Source organism: Phaenicophaeus curvirostris, chromosome 15 (genome assembly GCF_032191515.1).
Source record: "Phaenicophaeus curvirostris isolate KB17595 chromosome 15, BPBGC_Pcur_1.0, whole genome shotgun sequence".
NCBI lineage: Eukaryota > Metazoa > Chordata > Aves > Cuculiformes > Cuculidae > Phaenicophaeus > Phaenicophaeus curvirostris.
The window spans coordinates 14904974-14925976 of record NC_091406.1 but is presented as its reverse complement, the minus strand read 5'-3'; the positions used below and the strand labels follow the sequence as shown (position 1 = coordinate 14925976).

General features: G+C 37.9%; 1 protein-coding gene across 10 annotated transcripts in view; it reads right to left on the bottom strand.

The window, feature by feature from the left end:
* TENM2 (teneurin transmembrane protein 2) overlaps positions 1-21003 on the bottom strand; it is a 596193-nt gene that overhangs the window by 99679 nt on the left and 475511 nt on the right. For 7 of the 10 annotated variants that reach the window (XM_069869284.1, XM_069869285.1, XM_069869290.1 and 4 more), the window contains 4 exons: positions 20374-20579; positions 12124-12319; positions 9205-9306; positions 5372-5404 (listed from right to left, as the gene is read on the bottom strand). In XM_069869284.1, coding sequence (XP_069725385.1) covers positions 5372-5404; positions 9205-9306; positions 12124-12319; positions 20374-20579 — 537 coding nt within the window. The remainder of the gene's footprint in view (positions 1-5371; positions 5405-9204; positions 9307-12123; positions 12320-20373; positions 20580-21003) is intronic. The other 3 variants (XM_069869286.1, XM_069869287.1, XM_069869289.1) reach the window with 1 other exon arrangement.

Sequence of the window (21003 nt, the reverse complement as noted above, 5' to 3'; positions counted from 1 at the left end):
ATCACTAGAAAAACTGAGGAGGATGGGAACCTCTTGCAGAGGTTTCGGTAGCTATCGTACTGGAAAGAGCCCATGAAGAATCAAAGAGATGATGCTTCAAGCTGGGAAAAAGCAGCAGCAAGGACCGATACCAAATACCAGAATTATCCTTCCAAACATATGTGTTATGATTCATAACAGAGAAGTATTACCAGCATGAAGTCATTTACGCATCTAGAGTAAGAAACTAAGAAGTGAAAGATTTCTTCAAATATTTTTGGTAAGATTTTACACCATCCCCAGCAAAAGGTGTGAAAAACATTACTTTGCTGATAACGGCTTTGCTCTGGCTCAATGGCAGTGCAGTAGATCTAGGATTGCAGTCACAGGCTGCATTTTTCACAGTATTTAAAACTCAGGCTGCTTTGGTCTCATTTTAGTTACTACTACTTGCCTAATTAAATTTAATAGAAAATATTTTAATCATAACATGATTAATTGCACTGTTCCACATAAGCTGCAGATATTTAAACATTCTTCTACATTCAAATTCAAAATATTTTTGTTTATTTAAGAAAGTAAATGGGGATGACAGCTAACTGAATTTAATCTCACCCAAATAGGGTCTTAATAGAGGAAAATATAGTTCTGAATCACAGGTTCAAATCCAGATATAATACAGATCTGAAAATGTCATGCATGCTGAAATTTGAAGCTGTGATTCAGGGCTGTTTCTGTTATTCAGGGATGGCTAATGTCAAGAATTTTTTAACAGCTGTATTTCTATAACATGATTTGCAATACCACTTAATCATAGTTGCTTCAATGACATTTATCATCATCACAAGGACTGCAAGATGATCCCAACACAATTGCTAAGACAAACTCGTAGAACTTAATGAAATAAACAAATACCAGTACAAGTCCACAGAGACAATACAATCTAAAACCAAAATGCAGAATTCGACACGATTAAATAAGCCAACTAATTAAACACAAAAACAAATTGCAAAGCATACATCACAGTGAGCATAATTCAGCTCAGCAGAACAGAGAGCAGAACGATTCTTGGCCACCAATGGAAGTATTATAAGATTGGAAGAAAGATTTTTGGCTCGCCGGAGACAAAGCTGCACAATGGTTTGCATCCTGCATGTATTTGTATGCATGTCCACCTCCTTGCTGCACTGGGAACCTTTTGAAATATTCCATTTATTGGAATCCCATTGAAACAGAAAATATTTGTGCAAATAGATGTGCTGTTGCTGCACACGTATAAGAAGGGAAGAAAGATAAAGGGAAGTAACTGATAATAGAGTGGGCTTTGAAAGCAGCAGTGAGAGATCAAATGAATGTACCCAGCTTTTAATAAGTATGAAGTTATTCCTATAATGTTGTTGAAGAAAAATCCAATAATAAGATTTTACCGCGTTTCCATATGCTTTCCATCTTGGACTTAGGCAAAACAAACTCCCTTATCATCCTAAGCCAACAAAACTTGGTTTCAGTCCATAGGCCTCAGCTACAGAACTGCCTGTGGCTCTGCCTTCAGTCTCTGAGTTTCTACAGGTTGGGTAATGAGTGATCAGATAAAAATGCACCAGTGTTTGCTGAAATCAGAGACTTATAATCACTTACATGCCCACTTCTTTTTACCTATAGTGTTTTGTCCAGCACTAGCATTAGAAACTTTTCTGTTATTTTCTTCTTCATTTATCATTGAACTCCTCAGCACTTTTTTTCTTAATCCTTCTAGCTTTGTCTTCAAAATCTTCTCCTACAGAAATCAGTCTACCTTGTTAGCTGCATCACTACCCTGGGAAAAGGAGTCATACAGAATTTCAAGTTCACACTCTGCAACATGAATTTAGAAGCATATGAAAGGCCAATGCAATACACAGACACGATTCTGGCTGTATGCTTACTGGTTAATTAGCTAGCTATACCAGACACAACTATTTGGGCATATGTAACAACATTAAATAAATACCTTAAAAAATTTAAAGTCTCATCAAACTGAATGATTCTATGATTTTTGCTGCCTTGTAAAGGAACAACTATAATAAACAGAAGGTAGGACATGCTTCTAAACAAGAAGAGCATCCCACCACTTGAAATCATCTAATACAACCTCTTCTGTAGACAGACAATTTATAACTCACTGAATTTATAATTCAATACTAGAATCAGCAGAAGCCATAAAAGTTTTGAGAAAAATGAGAAATTAATATTTTGCTTGTTGAAATCCATATTTTTAAAATCTGTTTTCTCAAACATTCACAATGCTAAAAAGTTGCTCCGGGGTCCTATTTCAACTCTGTAAATAGTCCCTTACAAAGATTGCAAAAGATATGAAGCATCAGTTTCTTGCCCAGTGCAGTCTAGGGAGCTATCTGAGTGCTCTTATGTCACCACGCTGTTACTCATAGCACATGCCTTGCAAACAACTGCTAATTCTTCCATTTAAACTACAAGTACTATAGGGACAGGTACATGTTTTTAAAGAGTAATGAAGTGTTAGGATGCTAAATGACTTGTGTTGTAACAGAAATTTAATGAGGTATCTGTTGTAGAATTCAGGACTCTCCAGTCCTGTTTTTACCTCTAATCTCCAACAGAGTTCATGAGGATTGATGAGGAAAGCTGCAGACTAGAAATGACGGTTCCTGTACTCTGTTCCTTGTCGCACTACTGACTGTGTGCCTTGAGCCCCTTTTGGAGCCATGAGCACTGACAATCAGAAAGAATTCAGCCTGTGACCCCTTCAGTTCTTGACTCCTGTTTAAATTGCCAATTAGAAATAGTTAGAGTGGTGGATTTTGTGTTGGCTCTACTTGTCTACCTGACACTGGATCAAAGCTATTATCTCATTTCATGCAGGCAAGCTAGCAGCTGATAGATGGCAATGACTGCCAATCATTGTCAAAATAGGTTACATGTCCATTTATTTATTCTGCAATTATTTTAGGCACAGCTGATGGCACAAAGCCCTTTCCAAAGGATACTGCAGTTCTGTAAAACTAAGAAAAGTCAGGGCAGACAAGCAGGCACTGTCCTGTATCTAAGAACTCATTGGAGGTCAAGTGAGGACACAATAAGATTGCCATAGATGAAAAATGTCTGCTAATAAAACATAAAGAGAACGAAATTTATAACAAAGGCATTTTGAGGTACTGAGTCAGAGAGGTGGGAATTGCTGGAGAGGAACATTGCCAAAGACAGCCTTGTCTGTTAAAGTATCAAAATGATGCTTCTGCCCACTGTGAGAGAAGATTTGAGTGACAAGCCAGGGCTGTGCTGCTGCTGCAGCACGTACAGAAGTTGGCACACATACATACATAAACACACAAAACCCAAAAACAAACCCACCCAGAAAAAGATACTAAGAGAGAAGCTGAAAATGCTGAATTTTGTCAACTGCAAGAAAGGATGTGAGATATGTGTGGGTGACAAGTCAAGAATGCAGTATTTCCAAAGAAAAGCACACTTTTTTTCTTTCTTTTCTTATGAGTACTGTGTAAGTGATGAGGCATGCTTTGATTACAAACACATAAATTGCTTGTCAATTAAGTTATTTCTTTAATTTCTCTTTTCTCCCTGACTCAGCCCTCCCCCTGCATTCTTGCTCTATCTCAGTGGACAATACAATCGTTCTACCTGCCACTATAGTTCATAATCTGGATGTTTGACTCATCCATTTCCTCGCCTGACAATCAGGCTTTGATAGAAGTCTTACAGATTTGTTCTGCATTGCATCTCTTCAGCAGAATTCTTGCCACAGCTTTCAGCAAATAAAACCTACATAAAATTAACACCTTTTTCTCCAGTGCTGATGAATTCAGTCTTCTTCAGTCGTGTCTCTGTGCTGCAAAAATCACATTGTTAATCTGTTAATCTGACCTTCAGCCACGTGGCTCCTCTTTCCCAGTCCTGCTTCAGGTCCTTTCCTCTTATCACAGGGAGCATGAACTTCATGCTCCAACTTCACTTATGGACCTGCTTCACTCTACACTGCTCACTGCTAGGATTCTGAATTCAGCTTTTCTGTGAATTACAATGCTTTTGCAAGTCAAATATAAAAGGAGCTTTTCTGAGCTCTTGACTATGCTCTGTCTCCTTTGGAAGCCCCATTTGCCCTCCTTTAACCACATCGCTATCCATCTGCCCCATTATCCCTCTTTAAAGCTTTTACCATGGAATTCCCCAAAACCAAGGGTCGCTTGCAAGTGTGTTTATAACAGCGCACATCACATTTTCCCCAGCATCTTCACATCTGTCAATTGGTTCCCATTCATTCCCTTTCAACTTGTACTGATACCGTACATTCCTGGAGGAAGGTGCTGGTATTACTCTTTTGGTTTGTTTGTAAAGCACTAACCATAACAGATTAGCTGTAACAAGTACTGTTGGTCATGGCAATCCTTTGTAAAGCCATAAAAATGTCATTTTTCCTTTTACTATTGTTCTTCTCCAGGTCTTTTCTCTGCCAAATGAATATGCTTTGGGTACCATCATGTTTAATCGCTTTCACTTGTCTGATCCATAAGGTGTTATTGCAGAGTGTTGAGTCACTCGAATAGTACAAGACACACATTCAGCAGTTTGTGCCATGGAAGACCTGAAGTGCTACCTCACATGAGTCTCATCTCTTCTGTCAGGCTACGAACACATGTGGAACAGGCAAAGGATAAAGGTTGTTCAGTAACCGCTCTTACCTTTCCCTTCAAAGTCCAGTGAGCTTCTGTCTGCTTGCACTATTTTCAGTTCCCAAAATTTCTAGCCAAGTTCTGAGGCCAAATATTGTCTTCCTTACTTACATAGGGAGGAAATACTAACTCCTATACATTACCAGTGCATGCCAGACACCTTTCATTCATGTGGGCCACATGCTCGACAGCAATGAACAGAGTACTGAATTATTGAACAAGATGCACTCCAAAATTCATGTTTTCCCCACCGCAATCACTCCCAGAACCTCTTACACCACTGGAAGCATCCTTGTTTCAAGCAGAGTATCAAATGGACCAAAAACCCCATTACATTATGCACTACTGCCCAAGCAATAGGTCTCTGAATAACCTCAGAGCAAGAAGTGTCCCAAACAACTTAAAATTGAATAACGACTGAGAAAAAGCAGGAGTTGGTACTTCTAGCAATTTTGCCTTACTTACCTAATAATTGTCAGCTTTTTACTTTTTTATACAGAGATTAACAGCACACACATAAAGAAAATGGCAGTGGTTGGAACTAATTGTGGTGTGGGCAATCATTAGAAATAGCAAATCCATTAGAATAAATTTAAAAAGAAACAGACTACACTTTACAGCTTAGTAACTATTTCAAACTAAATAGATGTTGCAAAAGAAATAAAAAGAAATTTTAAAAAACCTACCCTTCTTTTTATACTTATTAAAGTGGCGCCGTCCTTTGCCAGTAAGCCAAAAACAAACAGAATGAAAATAAAATAATGAAAAACCCACACAAGAAGAACAGGAAAAGAAACTGCGAACAACATAAATCTGAATCATTAGAGTTCTTAAAATCAGATTAAAAAGTCAACTGATCAAACACGATACAAATTTCTGATTTAAGAGATCCAAACCCCTTCAATCCATTTAGATTAAAATATTAAACATATTTCTTATTACATTACATAGTCAACTAAAATGATCTGCTAAATGAAAACTCTATGGCAGCTGACATGAGCTACTTGACTCAATTTTTTGGCTTCTTTTACAAATCAGACACCATCACTTGAAATGCTACGCTCATCACGTCAACGTAGAAATCCCACATGATTGTTTCACCTTTTCAGATTAGCTAAATATGCTTGTAATGCAAATCCTAGTATTTTAAAATGTAAAATTAAAGGAGGCTCTGAGCACATTTGCAAAACAGTATATTGCGCCTTTGGAATGATTTTTGTTAAAGGAGTGGAGGAGTTGCATCCCCTTCAAATATATTATGAGATGAAATGAAATTACAGCCAACTCTGAATCTCTTCTAGAAACCCAACTCATTGTAACACTGAACTTTACAAAGAGTGAAAAGCAGGACATGATGAAGGACGCCTGCTTGCAGATTTACCCCAGAATCTGGCAGCTGAAAAACCAAACTATCATCAGACGTTAACAATGGGAACACTAAGTAAGAAGGACAACTTGATATACTTGGGTGGTTATGTCATTGAGGTTACAGAAATGGAGAGATGAATATAAAAAAAGTGACAACAGACCAAAATAACATCATCTAAACTGCATGTCTGATACTTTAATTGATCCTTGGCTATAGCATCACTTCTTATCAATAACTCCTACAGATAATTGTGGACATAAGGTTATTTGCAGTTCAGTTCAATTCACAACAAATCTTCCACTGCCTTTAACTATATGGGTGTTCTTTATCAGGATTCATCACCCACTGAATTACCTTCTCATTATCAGACTTTCTTCTTCTTTATATGTCATTTTTTATTTGTGTGTGATTAAAATGTATCATTACCTTTTTTGTGTATTGGATGGAATTCTTAATTAAGTTAAACTCCAAATTATTTAAAAGGGAATCTTGTCTGAGCAAGGATGGAGTAATTCTGCTGAGCCTGGCAACCTGAGAATAAGATATTTCCACAGATACAGGTGAGAAATAGCCCCTACCACCCCTGCCCAGTATTTGGCAAGAGGGTGAAATCTCCTCCACTTCAATCAGGGCATTAAAGTGAACTTTAGCCTGTGGGATAGCCCAAAAGTCTATCTCTTTCTAATAATTTTTATGGTATTTTCCTGGAGCTAATGATCTGAAGTAAAATCTGTGTTCGTCTCCCACAGATTCCCTTTGTTTTTATTTTTTAGAACTACATGGATGAAGTACCTGCACACTGTCTGCAAATAGTTTGCAGATGACTCCTCTCTAGATTCATTACCTCTGACACCCTAAAGATCAGCCCTGAAACAGGGGATTCACTGGCATAAAGGACCGTACTTTGTATCTATCAAACCTGGGCTTTACCCAATGTGAAGCTCAGACTCCCATGTTATTGCATGAATCAAGTTCTAAACGGCATCTGAGGAGCTTGTTCATATTTTCTCCACATTTTTCTGAGTCATGTCTTAAATGGTTTTATAGTGGAGAACTGAGACATAGAAAAATGGGTTGCTAGGGAAAGAATAATAAAAAAATCAAATGGAAAGAAAGAAAATCATTATCCTCCCATACTTGTGACAGCTAAATACAAATTTAACATTACAGTAAATGTATATTAAACATGTGTCCATACATATAATAAGCTGGAAAAGATTTAATTCCCTCTGTCATTTTACTGTGCTTTACCATGCATGCAATTCCAGTTTTTATTTCTGTCTTCAGAACCTGCTCTCACATAAAATCAAGATTCAAGTAAGCAGAAAAATCTGTGGACATAAGAACAGGCAAAACAGCGCCGGTGAAACGAGTGAGGCACCCAGCCCCTACACTCTGACTCAGCTGCACACTTCTCGGTACATCTCATGGTATTAAAGATGTACAGCTGCCTGTTTGCACAGAAACACAAGAATCCTGTCAACATGCTCATATTGTCATTTTATGTAGTTTTTCAGGCTTCTTTGTTCTTTAGAAATACCATGGTGTCTGACAAGAAAACAGTAAAAGGCCTGAAAGAATCTTCCAAGAAATCACTTCTGCTTTTGAGGGGAAAGAGAAAAAAAATGACAAAGTGGGAGGCAGAGAGAATGCACCGAGGGGCAGGAGAGGCCTGACAGGTAGTTTGACAAGTACCCTGTAAAAAAGCTATTTATCTGACATAGCCTGAACGAAGTATTTCCTAGCATTCACACAGAAAACAGTGTCACACAGAGGCTCAGCACACGATGCAGGACTGCTCCACAGCTCCAAATGCAAATGAGTTGATTTAATGGCCATGTATGGATGAAGAGTGGCAGGTCACTGCATGCATATTTTCACAGGTTAACACCATAGAAATGCATACAGCTGTCGACATGTATTTATAGCACACATCACACCATTTACTCTGTAATTTACAGATATCTCCTCTGTATATTTCCCAAGTGCCTTAATTTCTCAGGTAATCAAACAACATGCTTGCTATATTTGAAGCATTCTTTAAAAGTGCACGGCTAGCACTGCAATAACATCATTAGCTTTTTTAATGCGTTGTACTGGGCCACTTTCAAGAGCCAAATACAGAGACATAAAATGGAAACTACTCACTCCAGTACAACTATAACTAGTATTCAGGGACGGTTGCATAGACAAACACATGTATGTCGGATGCCACCCTGCTACACCAGTGAAAGAGGTGGGGCACAACAAACTGTCCTCAGGTCTGGACCGGGAGTCTAAGAAGAAATAAGCACATTTCTAAGGCCTTTCAAGGCACAAAAAGTTTTCAAATACCCTTTGAATGCTATCAGCTATATCCCTGTGGAAAACAATTGTAAGCACATGATATTGATAGTGTGCCTAAACCTCACACAAACTAAACAGGAAGCAAACTGTAAAATGTTACGTTTGTGCTCCTGAACAGCACTTAATACAGCCAAGTCACTGATTTAGACACTGTAAGTATTACTAGCTATATAGACTAAGGCGGTCCTCCTTTATGAATCTTTTTCCTATGACAGCTATCCCAAAGTCTCAGAAAAACTTAGTCAACACGTACTGCCAGTCCCTAGATGTCTCTTAGATTTCTGTTTAATCCTTGATAATCGTGCATCTCCCAGTCTTAGATGTTAAAATTTACAACTGACTTTTATGAAAAGGTTTATTTTAGGACTTCATCAAGTCCTATATATTTTCCAAAAAAAGAGGAACTTCCTTTGATCAAAGAGTAATTGTATATGCAAGAAAGATGCTATGTACTAGAAGTAAGGTTCAGCCAAGTCGGAATATATGTTACATGATATCAATAAAGATAATCAGTCTTCTGTTGCAGATCAGTTAGTGATTATCAGGAAAGCTTTGATGACAATTCATCCACTTTTACAGAAAATCAATATTTTCTGCCTACTACCTTTGGCATAAAAAAAGCTGTAGTTATGCAAGTTCATCAGCAATGTAGCAATTGATCATAGTTAACTAAGAGGTCTAAGAAAAAAAACACATATTGATCTATTTGAATCTAGCTTGGCCCCATGCTAACCAGCAGGCACTGTAGATCCATACAACACAAACACACACTGTGGTTACTTGTAAACAAAGGGAAAGTGATACCTTTAGCACAATCTGCTCCATGAAATCCTGGAAAACAGTGGCAGACACCTGATACGCACTCGCCGTTCCCATGACAATTACGTGGGCAGTCTTGCACTGAATCTGAAATACAAGCACCACAGGCACATTAGTTGGTTCCTATTTAGGCTAGAAATTCTTTGCTCATCTTTTCTTCAGTTAATTTTGCCTTCAATACTGAGAAGAACAATCCCTAATAATGTTTACATGACAAAGCTCAGGTGAAGTGGTGAAGTTTTATGACACTGTAAGTGTAGAGATCTAGTGAGACACTGAAGTCACATACAAGTCCTGGAGCAACATTAGGACTTGGAGTCTTCTGACAGTTCTCAAATACTCTATTTGAACAGGTAGGCAGGACTGCCTCTCAAGACCTCTACAGCTATATACGTGTGAATTCACACTATGTAGCAAACGTAATGCTTCATCAAGAAAATTGACAATCTCCCTTTTGCAATCAGACTTTGATCTTGTGCAACCACTTCTCCACGTGAACCTGATTGTCCCAGGAGGTTTATCTCCTTTTCCTTCTGCAGACATTTAAAGCCTCATTAATTAAACTGACAGAAATATCTACTGAATAGGACAAAGAAAAGCTCTTTCGCTTTAGCAAATATTAATTATCCTGAAAAAAATAATAAAAAAAGTGCAAGTAGCTACGTAAGAGGATGAAGGAGAGGTCTGTAAAAACAGACAGCGTTTAATATTAGAGTTTAAGTGTTAAAGACTGATGCATTGATGACTTCAATAATCTGAGAAAAGTAAGCACACCAGCCTGATGATAAAAATTCAGTTGTACCAAAATATCATTTCTCCATAATTCCTGCTATTATTTGGATAATATACACACTCCTTTACAAAACAACCTAGAAATAAAATTCCAAATTTGAAATTAATTCTTAAAATCACTTCTGTACAAAAGCTGTGGGATTTCAGTGGAACATATTTTCAACACTGAATGATTGGAACAAAAATCTAATTGGAATGTCGTTACTCTTCACTATTACTCCCTGTTGCTGTGGAACCTGAGGTGCCAAACTAAATGGCTCTGTGAGTTCCAGGCACCAAACAAACAGCAGCTGTACAACACAGGAAATGAATTTTGGATTTGGAACTAGCAGAACCACGCAGAGTATTTTTCTGTCAAATTAAAATGAAAAGAGGAAAAAGATTCAACCACAACTTTAAATCTAATTTCACAGTTGCAGGACATTAAATAAAAAATGCTAAATAAAATGTTCAGAAAGATGTCATTAGCTTGGCCTCTTGAAATGATTCATGTAAAACAATGAAAAGAAAAACTGAAACATAATGCTCAAAGAAATCAATTTGTCTCATGAAGAAGCTTGTCTATAGATTTATTCATTATTTTGCCTCAGGGCACACAAAAGCATTTTCCATGTATTCAAAATCATGGCAAATTTAGTGTTGTCTGGGTGTTAACATAATTTCTGTTATTCTTTCTCCTCTTCCACATCAGAGAAACTTTCAGCTGTCTCAGATCCTTTGATTATGAAATGTCTTATACTAGGTGTGCACAGAAGAACCTCTGAACTGGATAAACCACTATACTTTTCTCTACATTTCAGTCCAATTACTGTTATTGCACTATCAAGTAGTTGACCTGACTATTAGACCTCCGATGCTCTTGAAAGCTGTAGCTTAGACCAGGCAACTCTTTTAAGGACAGCCTATCTTATCTGAACGTTTTCTAAGCATAACTGGGGCATAACAAGATACAAGCACAGATGTTCTTCATGGTTTTAGAGAAGCAGAAAAAGCCTTCCATGGGCAAATGTACAAATATATATATCTCAACATGCATAGCACGCAGTAATTCTTAAAAAACCACATACAAGCTATGGAAGAAAAATAGCTTTTTCATCATAATTGCAGTTAACAGAAACAATTATATTCATACTTAATGACGGCTATCCTCCTCCAGCCTGAGAGACTTAGTCCAACAAACTGAATTTAATACTAAAGCAAAGGGAAAAAAAATTAAGCTTCATATCCTTAATCATTCAAGACTGGAAAAGACATCATGTATTTTTCACCAATTTAAAAAAAAAATAATCACTTAGACTTTCTGCAGTTTCTCTTTCCCTAAACTAACAGGAGTTACATATTTACACAATATAGTGCCATTTAACACTTTAACAGCCAGGACAGAATATCAGACTATCTCGGAATGTTTTATGCCACTGTGACAAAATATTCAGTAAAGTACATTAAGAGCTTCAAAGTTCAACATCTTCTAAGAAAGCTTGGAGGATTTAGACTCAGTTTGATTTTCAACTATATGTAGCCCTATTTTTCTAAAAAAGTTGGAGGATTCTCAGATCATAGGCTAGATGTTCTTCTGCTCTTGATTCCACTATGTTGAGGAGATGACCCATTATGAGGCGAGCAGTAAGCTGTAAGACATCCTATGGCTAATTAACTGACTCAATTAATCTCTAGGGTGATTGCAAGCAATAACTTTATTCACAAGTGTCACTTTCTTGTACTGTCTTTCTTCTAAGATTAAAAACCTCTCCTGTTGGATACTATTGAACCTGGGTATAAATAAGCTGCTCGGGAGAAGTTAATAAGGAGTATAAAAATGACAGAGATAACAAAGAGGAATATTAACTGGTGAATGTTTCAACCCAGACTGAAGTTATCTGAGTCTTGTTTTCCAGAACTAAACTCAAGAATTATGGGAATGCTAAAGTCTTAAAAGAGAAATCAGCAAATTAAAATCAACAGCCCATTACAGACCGTTTGACAGAGCAGTGTTGAGAGAAAAACGTACAACGTAACACAAGGATAAACAGGCCAAATACTGCTACGACTTTAAGTACCTTATATCTTTGTATAAACAGAGACGAAATATGCTCAGCTTGTGGGGATACTTACCCAAAATAACTGTACTGAAAGAGACAACTTCTTTGTCCTTGCCGTCATTGTAAAATGCCAGGTGCCACAAACCCACATCCAAGTATTGAACAAACACAGCCTCATTCTGAACAAGGGTCTGAATACTTCGACGTTCCCGTGGGGATTCCACCACGCTCCATTTCTCTTTCCCATCCAAGCGTTCCATGAAATCATACTGCAGGGTAAAAAAAACAGGAAAAAAAAAAGAAGGAAAAAAAAAAAGAACACAAACAACAACCCCCCCAAACAGACAGGCCTGAATACAGAATGACATTTCAGCTCAAAATCTGACACTACATTTTCTCTTCTACCTTGCCATAAACCAATATTTCCGGAAGATATGTCAATGTGAAACTAATATAATTGTCAATAGTGGAACACAGAGATTCTGTGACTCTTATCCTTTCTTTAACAATGACACAGAACTATGCATCTTTTCTCTGTATAGGTGATCAACCAATGTACAAATGGTACCTCTTGACAGGCTGGGTTTTGAGAAAGAAGTTGAAGCCAATGATATGACCCATCAAATGTTACATTCCTACACAGCTTTCAAAGATGGAAACCTTCGAACCTATGAGACACACACCCTTTTCTAAGCAGTCATCTACAAGAAATTTATGCTGAAAGAGGAACAGAAATCTCGGATGTAGCTCCAGACATGCAATTCAATGGAAGCCCCCAGAATGTGAAAACAAACAGCAACAGCACAAACAGGAAATGTGTTTGTCTAATGCCAGGTAACTCCTCAGCACCCGATAAAAATCCACTGCACAAATTTTACATCACAGAGTAAGAGTTGCTTACCTGAGTTTGTATGTGGAACAATCGGGACAAATAGGATACAAAACCCAGAGGGAGCATGGAAAGGAATAACACAAATCAAGCCTTTGAAGGAACTGAACTCACATTACGGAAAACAGAATTTCTGGTTGGATTGTCTCCAAGTAAGGCAGAGCATTACATTAATCTTTGGAAAAGGGATCAAACAGAGCAAGTGATTATTTAGAGTAGAAGAGGGATGGCACCATTAATGGCATGAAACTAAAAAAAGAAAGAAATAAATTTAAGATGAATGCCAGATAAGCTTCCCATCTATTAAGTTCAGCAATAGCTCCCCAATGGACATGCCACAGCATCACACAATTAAACAGGACTGGAAGAAATATTGGTTAATCTACAACAGGGAATAACTCTGCATAACAAAGCAGCTGGACTAGCTGTCCTAATAAGCTTTTTTTTTTCCCCTGTCTTTAATGTCTGTCATTCTGGAGCTCTCAAGCTGATGGTATGCTCGACTTACTAGCTCTCATAGTCCCTATTTAAGGGAAGACCTTAAGAAACAATAGCAAGATATCTAATCTTTTGATAGTTGTATAACAAGTCCCATATGAAAACACATCTTGGTTTAGACACATTTATCTGTGTAGGAGTAGATTAAGATGGATAGACATGTCTAAGGAAAGACATATGTGTTCAATAAAATACAGTAATAGTATGTTCTTGCTTGCCAGTAGCTTCATTGTGTTTCCCTCCGTTACCTCTAACACATACAGTCTGTGCTTGCAACGGCTCTGAGAAAACATACACCATCACTTCAGTTTAAATAGAAAACTGAAAAATTGCAACCTAAAGAGACCAAACATCCAGAGAGGGCTGTCCTGTACAGTGAATTCCACTTGTTAACAGTGACTTCTAGCAATTAACAAACAATATGCAATAAAATAATAAAGATTCTCCCTTCTAGTAGAAGGGGCAGAAAGATGGACTGATGTAACACTTGAGTGCCATGCTACACATCTGTCTAAAACTGGGGTATAAAAGCTGGCCATTCTATTTGAAATTTTCTAACGGTTACATATAAACCATACAGAGTCCTTGATATACTTAGCCTTACAACAAAGGGAAAAGTATGGAACTACTATTACTTCCCTGCCAAGCGTGTGGAACTACAACACCAATATGCAGCCACAAAGGAAAAGTGTATTTTCCTCTCCTTCTTATGCCTTTAATTTTTGGAAAGAGTAGAAGAAGTGGAATAAAAAGTTTCAGCAAACTGTTAATTTCAGATTGCCTTCCACTTGAGTCTGTATTCACAAAGGATTTCTGCAGGAGAAGGTAAATCAGGTAAATTAGTATATTTAAGCTAGTGCACGCCAGCGATTTAGTGAATTCAGGCATGCCAGTAACTTCCAGAGTATCAGAGGTGCCAAACACACACAGATCTATCTCTTAAACCACTGACATTTGGAAATATTGCTAAAATGTATCTCCCAACAGCCAGAGGTTAAGGACAGACTCATCACCTCCTTGGGAAATGTTATTACTTGGGCAGTATCTTGGGAAAGAGAAATCTTGCTCTTCAGAACAATCATTCACAAAGGGTCAACGAAGGAAGCAGCAATAAAAGCTGACATTTCTCACCGGCAACACGCTGTTCGTCTCTGCTTGTGCTGGCAGGTTCCTCTGCCTCCCCTCTGTTTTGATGCTGATTCTACCTCATATAGTGGAGAAGGCTCAGCAGTTGGCAAGATCGAAGGGGAAGAGTATTCAGGCTGAAACTGCTTGAAGCAGTTTTAGCTGCAGAATCTCTTTCCATGAAGGTGGGTGTGACCTGGTGAGAGCAGGCCCCTTGGCACGACTCCCCATAAGGCTACAATTTTAACTTCGGTAAAGTTACGATTGGCATTGCTCCTCTTTAATCAAACTATGAAGCACTTTTTCACGCTCAGGCAAAAGCAAAATAACTAAAACTGAATAACTTTATGAATAGAGAAGCACAGGTGCAAACTGATACAGAATACCACAATATATTTTTATTCCTCTTCAGATTCCTCACCACTGAGGAGGAAAAAGGCAGGAAGATAATGTATCTGCGGGTGGTTCCCTGGGTGTACAAATCTGAACGTGACAGCAAGTACTTGATATATGTACCCCAAAATCTAAAATCCCTGACTGAAGGGTCACCAAGACAGTCCTGTGAATTCAGAACCAATAAGATTTCTTCATATGGTTAGCTGAATTATCATTTTGCTTCTTCTGGGCATCTTGATTTTCTGATTTGCCACACCTGTGTGATTACTTACTTTTACATAATGTTGTGCTGAAGAGATCACTCTTGCTTTAAAGCTACTTATTGACAAATATGTATAGATCAGAAGACCCATCTGGGAAAAGAATCAAAGTACTTTGAGGATCATTAAGAAGCAGCTGTAGAATTTTTAATCTAACACACACAACTGCTAAAGACGAGACAACTCCATCACGTGAGCTATGGAATGGATCTAAATCTCTGAGGCAATTGAGAAGTTTCACCATCATTTTCTTTTTTCATGATCCTTTATGTTTTCTGGCTCCATACTGAAAGTCACAGAAAAGAGGCAAAAACTGCTCAGAAAAAAAAAGGACCAAAAATCCCAAATGAGTACATTTCCAGCGGTTGGTTTTGCAGCAAGGAGCACTTACTATGATTAAAGCTCCATATAAGCAAGTGATTTGCCTGCCCACTTCTCTAAAATTCCAAATCCACATTTTCAGTGAGTTTCCTTGGTTCTGCTACAGAGCATACTAAAACCCTACTGCATACTTTAATTTACAACCCTAAATCTCATACTAAGTTCTTTCTGGACAATTTGTTTTTGTAATTCCTCCATTCAGCGCTTTCTATCCTCCTCTGATGCATTTTATTCATAGGCTAATAAGGACTTTATTTTTCCAGTAACCATGGGGAGTCAGCAATACAGTTTTGGAACTTAACGTATAGGGTAGTGAGTACCCTGCACAAAGCCATCCAGACAGCCCAGACCCGCTGAGCCCAGCTGCGTACAGGAAGCGCACTGGCTGTGAAAGAATGGCAGCGCAGAGAGAGCTTGCACGGGTCAAGACTGGAAACACAGAGAGCCTGCATAATCTTTGGGTGCTTGTTTCTTTCCCCAGTTTGAAACTATTTGCATGCCTCCACAAAATCCCCAACAGTGTTTGGAATTCGGAACTGAAAAGAAAGATTTCTTAGAGTTCTTGTCTTAATAATGGATGCATATTCAAATAGGGGCAGGTGGTGGGGGGTGGGGATGGGACAAGACACATGTTTAGCATTGTGGCTAGCATTTGTCTCTATACCAAAGCCCTGTAAGACCCAAGCAGCCAATAAAACATATGCCAGGGAAACCTGTTTGCAAAGTGCTTTAAGATTAGTCCTTCGTAAAACCCAGTTGGTAATTATTAATTAAAATACACCCATGAAACATCTGATACCCACAGTGACAGCCAAAGGGTTTTTATCAACGTTTGAACGAGATGCACCACAACCAGTGCAATGCAGCACAGCCCTCAGTTATAACAGCACAGTTGCCATCACACAACTTTAAGGTGGTCTGAGCACTTAAATGTGTTTGAGCACTGGTTAAAAAGCAAGGTAACACTGAGGGTCCCCAGCTCTTGAAGTTGTTTTAAATAAAGGCATTTCCTGCTTTAAATGAAAACTGTTTTCATTTTGACATTAAAAATACAAACAATATAAAATATGTAAAAATACATAAAAATATAAAAACATTGTCGGAAATGAAAACAATATAACTGCATGCGCTGCCTTCTCCAGACATTACAGTGATGTTTCTATAAGGTTAGATTATTTCATGCATCATTTGGAATGTTCTACCAACATGTAGTAGCATCATAATTACCGTAATCTCTGTAGAGTTACTTCATGCATTATTTGACATTTATAGTTCATTTTCTATACATTATTAATTCTATTAACAGTACTATATTCTAATTTCCTATTGATCATTCAAGCCTGCAATGCGTGTTTTGTTAGTATATGTAGTACAACACAGGTGGGAAGAATTCTACTTGAAAGCAATGCATTTCTGTTTTCAGTCTGCTTACCACTCAAAACTGCATTTTCACCTCTCCTCATGAGCTCCATTCCCTATGCTCATGGCACACAAGGCTGCTTCTAGACAAGTTTACAGCTACATCAGTTTGACTGACTAAACTAGGCATTTGGAATATTTGCTAAACAGTAATACTGAGAAGGTTAAATCTCAGCAGGGCTCTCAGACAGGAACTGCATCTTGTTGTCTCGGGTTAATCATGTACCTAATTTGCCGATTATTGACTTGCTCCCACAAAGGATTTTACTTGGCTTGACATATCAGCACTGATCAGTGATGAACTGTCAAGCATAGTTGTTTGCTGCTTTACAGCTCGTGTCCCTAACCTGCAGAAACAAGGATTTTAAATTTCAATTTTAAAATATCGTCTGGTGTCAACTTCAGACTATTTTCATTAATACAAAACCACTCTGCTCCTTTCTGTCAGAACAAGGCTTCTTTTCTCAGATCTGTAACAGCTTGCCATTCTTTTTTTTAAAATGATTTCTCTTTGTAGCAGCTTGGCTGAATTCTGATTGCTGGGCAAAACCACCAAGCAATCTTCTGCTGTTGACAAGCACCAGGACCATGCATGAATACAGGAAAGCAACTCTGAAGATTATAATGGTGGGTTCCATTAACTTCAGTTATGGAAGAAGGTTGGAATTCCTTCCTCTAAAGACTGGAAAACAGGTTCTCTGAGGAGGAACCCAGCTTGACAGGGAACACAGTTGATCTATCTCATTATTTAATTTAACAAAAAGGTCAGAAAATTTATATCCCATCCATGTAAGGTGGACTGAAAGAAATGAGAGAAACTTTGCCTGACTGTAGCCTTCTCAGATCAGAACATCCTAATGAAACCTAGAACAAATACACCTGATCACAGTTTAATAATAATTGAAGTTCAGCTTGAATTAAAAAAATATTTTGTACTACCAGTTACATCCAAAAGGATTTCTTGTAAAAGATACAAGCATACTTCTGTCATGTCTTAGTCAGACAATTATAATTAACATGTATTTCTAGCAAACCTTGATGATTGCTTAGGAGCTTTGTTTGCCTTAAGCCATTTTCACTTCATGATTTATACTTTAGTTTGTTTTCCTCAAGTAAATTGCTCTTTTTTCATGGTGGAATGATAGGGGGAAGTGAGTGCCAAAATTCTGAATCAAATAAGACATGCTCAATGAATTATGCCATTACCTTATTGCAAAAGTAAAAAATACATAGACGTAATTTCATCATCAAGACAACATATTGAAACATTACAGCCAACATCAAAAGTTTCTTATGAAAGACTCTCCCCCCCCAAACATATTCTGTATGGACATGTTCTGTGTTGCATGGATGCCCTGCAAATGGATGAAAATTAGCCAACAGCCCTCTACAATTTCCCCAATTTATGGGGTTATACAAAGACTACATAAATTGGGGAAATTGTAGAGGGCTGCTGGCTAATTTTCATCCATTTGCAGGCATCCATGCAACACAGAACATGTCCACAGAGAACATGTTCTTGGGGGAGAGGCTTTCAGGATGCTGTATGCTAGCCTCTAGCCATATGGAAAACTGACCACTTGCCCTCCGCTCCTTGGGTTGTGGACTGCCGATCTTTATTTCTTACCAGATGGATACATCATTCAGTATCTCACAGAACATTTTAAAACACCGTACTATAGGAAGGTGATGGAGTTTGGATGGTCAAAGCTCCTTGTTCAAAAATTCTTAGAAGCAGAAGTCATAAACCCATGTAAACGTTGTCTATCCTTTCCTCTCAACTGTTTAAAGAGTTTGGTTCTCAAGTCAGACTACGAGCATGAATAAACACCAAGGAACAAGAGGCAATGCAGAACAGTTTCATAAACTTGCCTCACACTGGGAAGCAAATCCAAACTTCAATGATTACAAGTGTAGTTTTCCCCAGAAAATTAATTGGTTCAGTGCTTATTCCATGATTTTGTGCATTCACATTGACACAGTTCACTTAGTCTTGATATTTCCTTGCAGGCAATATGAACATACTTTCCCTATATGGCAATATGTAACAATGCAATTATGTTAAAACCTCTGCATTTCCAGCATAGATCATGCATTTTGACCATTCATGTAACTGCAGTTTGCTTTGCTAAATGAAAACAAAAGTAACAGCAGTTCTTTGAAAATCAGGGCGAGGCATCTAGAAATGTAAATGGGACTTTCCCAAAAGATATCATGGAGTTCAACGTTTGCTTTCTGGAATCATTCACTAATAAAGTGTTTTAAGTTTAGGTGACGATTTCTGAATGAAAACACAAATTTTAGCAGCAAGCATACACATGAAGGAAGGGGTGCTTTCCAAAACCTGGTTGCTATTTCTGCTTCCCTTGCACTCTAAGAAGTGGAGTCTCTTTCCTTTTAGTATGTGTGACTGCAAATTAATTATTTCTCATTACAGTTCTAATCTAAGTAAATGGGAATCCTTCCCTTCACAATAACGAGTTTTCAATATAATTAAAAAAACTCTCACTGTAACAGGAAATATAGCTATACCTTCTCACAGCAAAGGAATTAAAACATCTGCTGCACAACCTAGAAGGAAGAGATACTTAAATTTGGTCTCACTAATGTTAAAGCTGTCTTTACCTACAGCATTGAGCTCTGTACTACAATGTCACTGTAAAAATGTGGTGTCACTGAGTTTTCATCCTTGAATCTGGTTAGAAATCAAGAATAACTAGGTCTCCCATCTTCAAGACTTCCCCCATGTCTGAGCCAGATATTATACCTAAATACTGTCCTTGAGGGAAAAAGTAGCAAAATTAAAGTGCTCTAACACATGGCCACTGCATCATGTTCTCTAATACTGCTGGGTAGCAGTAGAGTCAGTCTGCTGCATACCCCAGCAATGCCATTACAACACCCTGTGGAGGTTAAAATGTCTATGAAGATAGAAAATTATATGTTAACCCATCTAGCATCCTGCAGTGCATGTTTTCCAACTGTATACAGTGGTTTGACACCATGAGTTTGACCAACATCCTTCATCATTTTTGACTGTGCATAACAAGAATGTTTTATCCTGATTGGTGTCAAGATTTTGTCAGAGATTTAAAACCTGAGCACCAAACTTATCTTAAACACGTGAATGGCAAGAACATTAGTGATTGTTTCTTTTATTCTTACCATCAAAACTGATGAGACATGTAATAACCAAGAAATCTTAATGTCAGGCTGTTCAGTCAAATATCACAAATTAAGTAATTCCCTTGAATCCCTAAACTTGAGCTCCATAAGCTCCAACATAAATCTTACACAGATATTGTAAGCTTTCGCATTTTGACATTTAAAGCCAACAAATACATTGATAAAATACCTGGGCATGTGATGGTGGGAGTCCTCTTCTTATATAAACACCAAAAAGAGCATCCTTCCCTAAGGATATGTTGAACTTCAGGAACTGTGGCTGGCTGATATGGATCTGAGACCGCCAAAAAACTCCTGGGGGCACTTCCTGGGTGACCCTACGGCCGACTTCTGTTTCTCCGCTATCTATGCTGCTATTCCTAGTGACCCATGGTCCTGTAAAATAAGAGCAAATAAAAATCAAATGAGATATAACTGTTTTTAGCACAGGTATTTTTATTCATTCAAGATGAACACCCGTGGCGACGCTACCTTTTAAATCAAACTATAACTTTCCTTTATTATTCTGATGCAGTTTGCCCGCAGCTCCAATCAGTATGCAACAATTTGGCCCCTATATCTGAAGCAAGAAGGCTGTGATGCATTTTCTGTGCAGCATCTGCAATCACCTAATGCCTCCAACTCTTCAGTTCTGCAATCTCTTTTTACTAATCAAATACTGGAACAGTAGAGAATCAATTGAGCACATATGAACGTCCGTGTACTCTTTGCAGTTGCATCTTGCAGGCAACCAGGATATATATATATAAAAAAAAAATTACCAGAAAGGTGAACTGAATGGGTAACTTCAATCTAAATG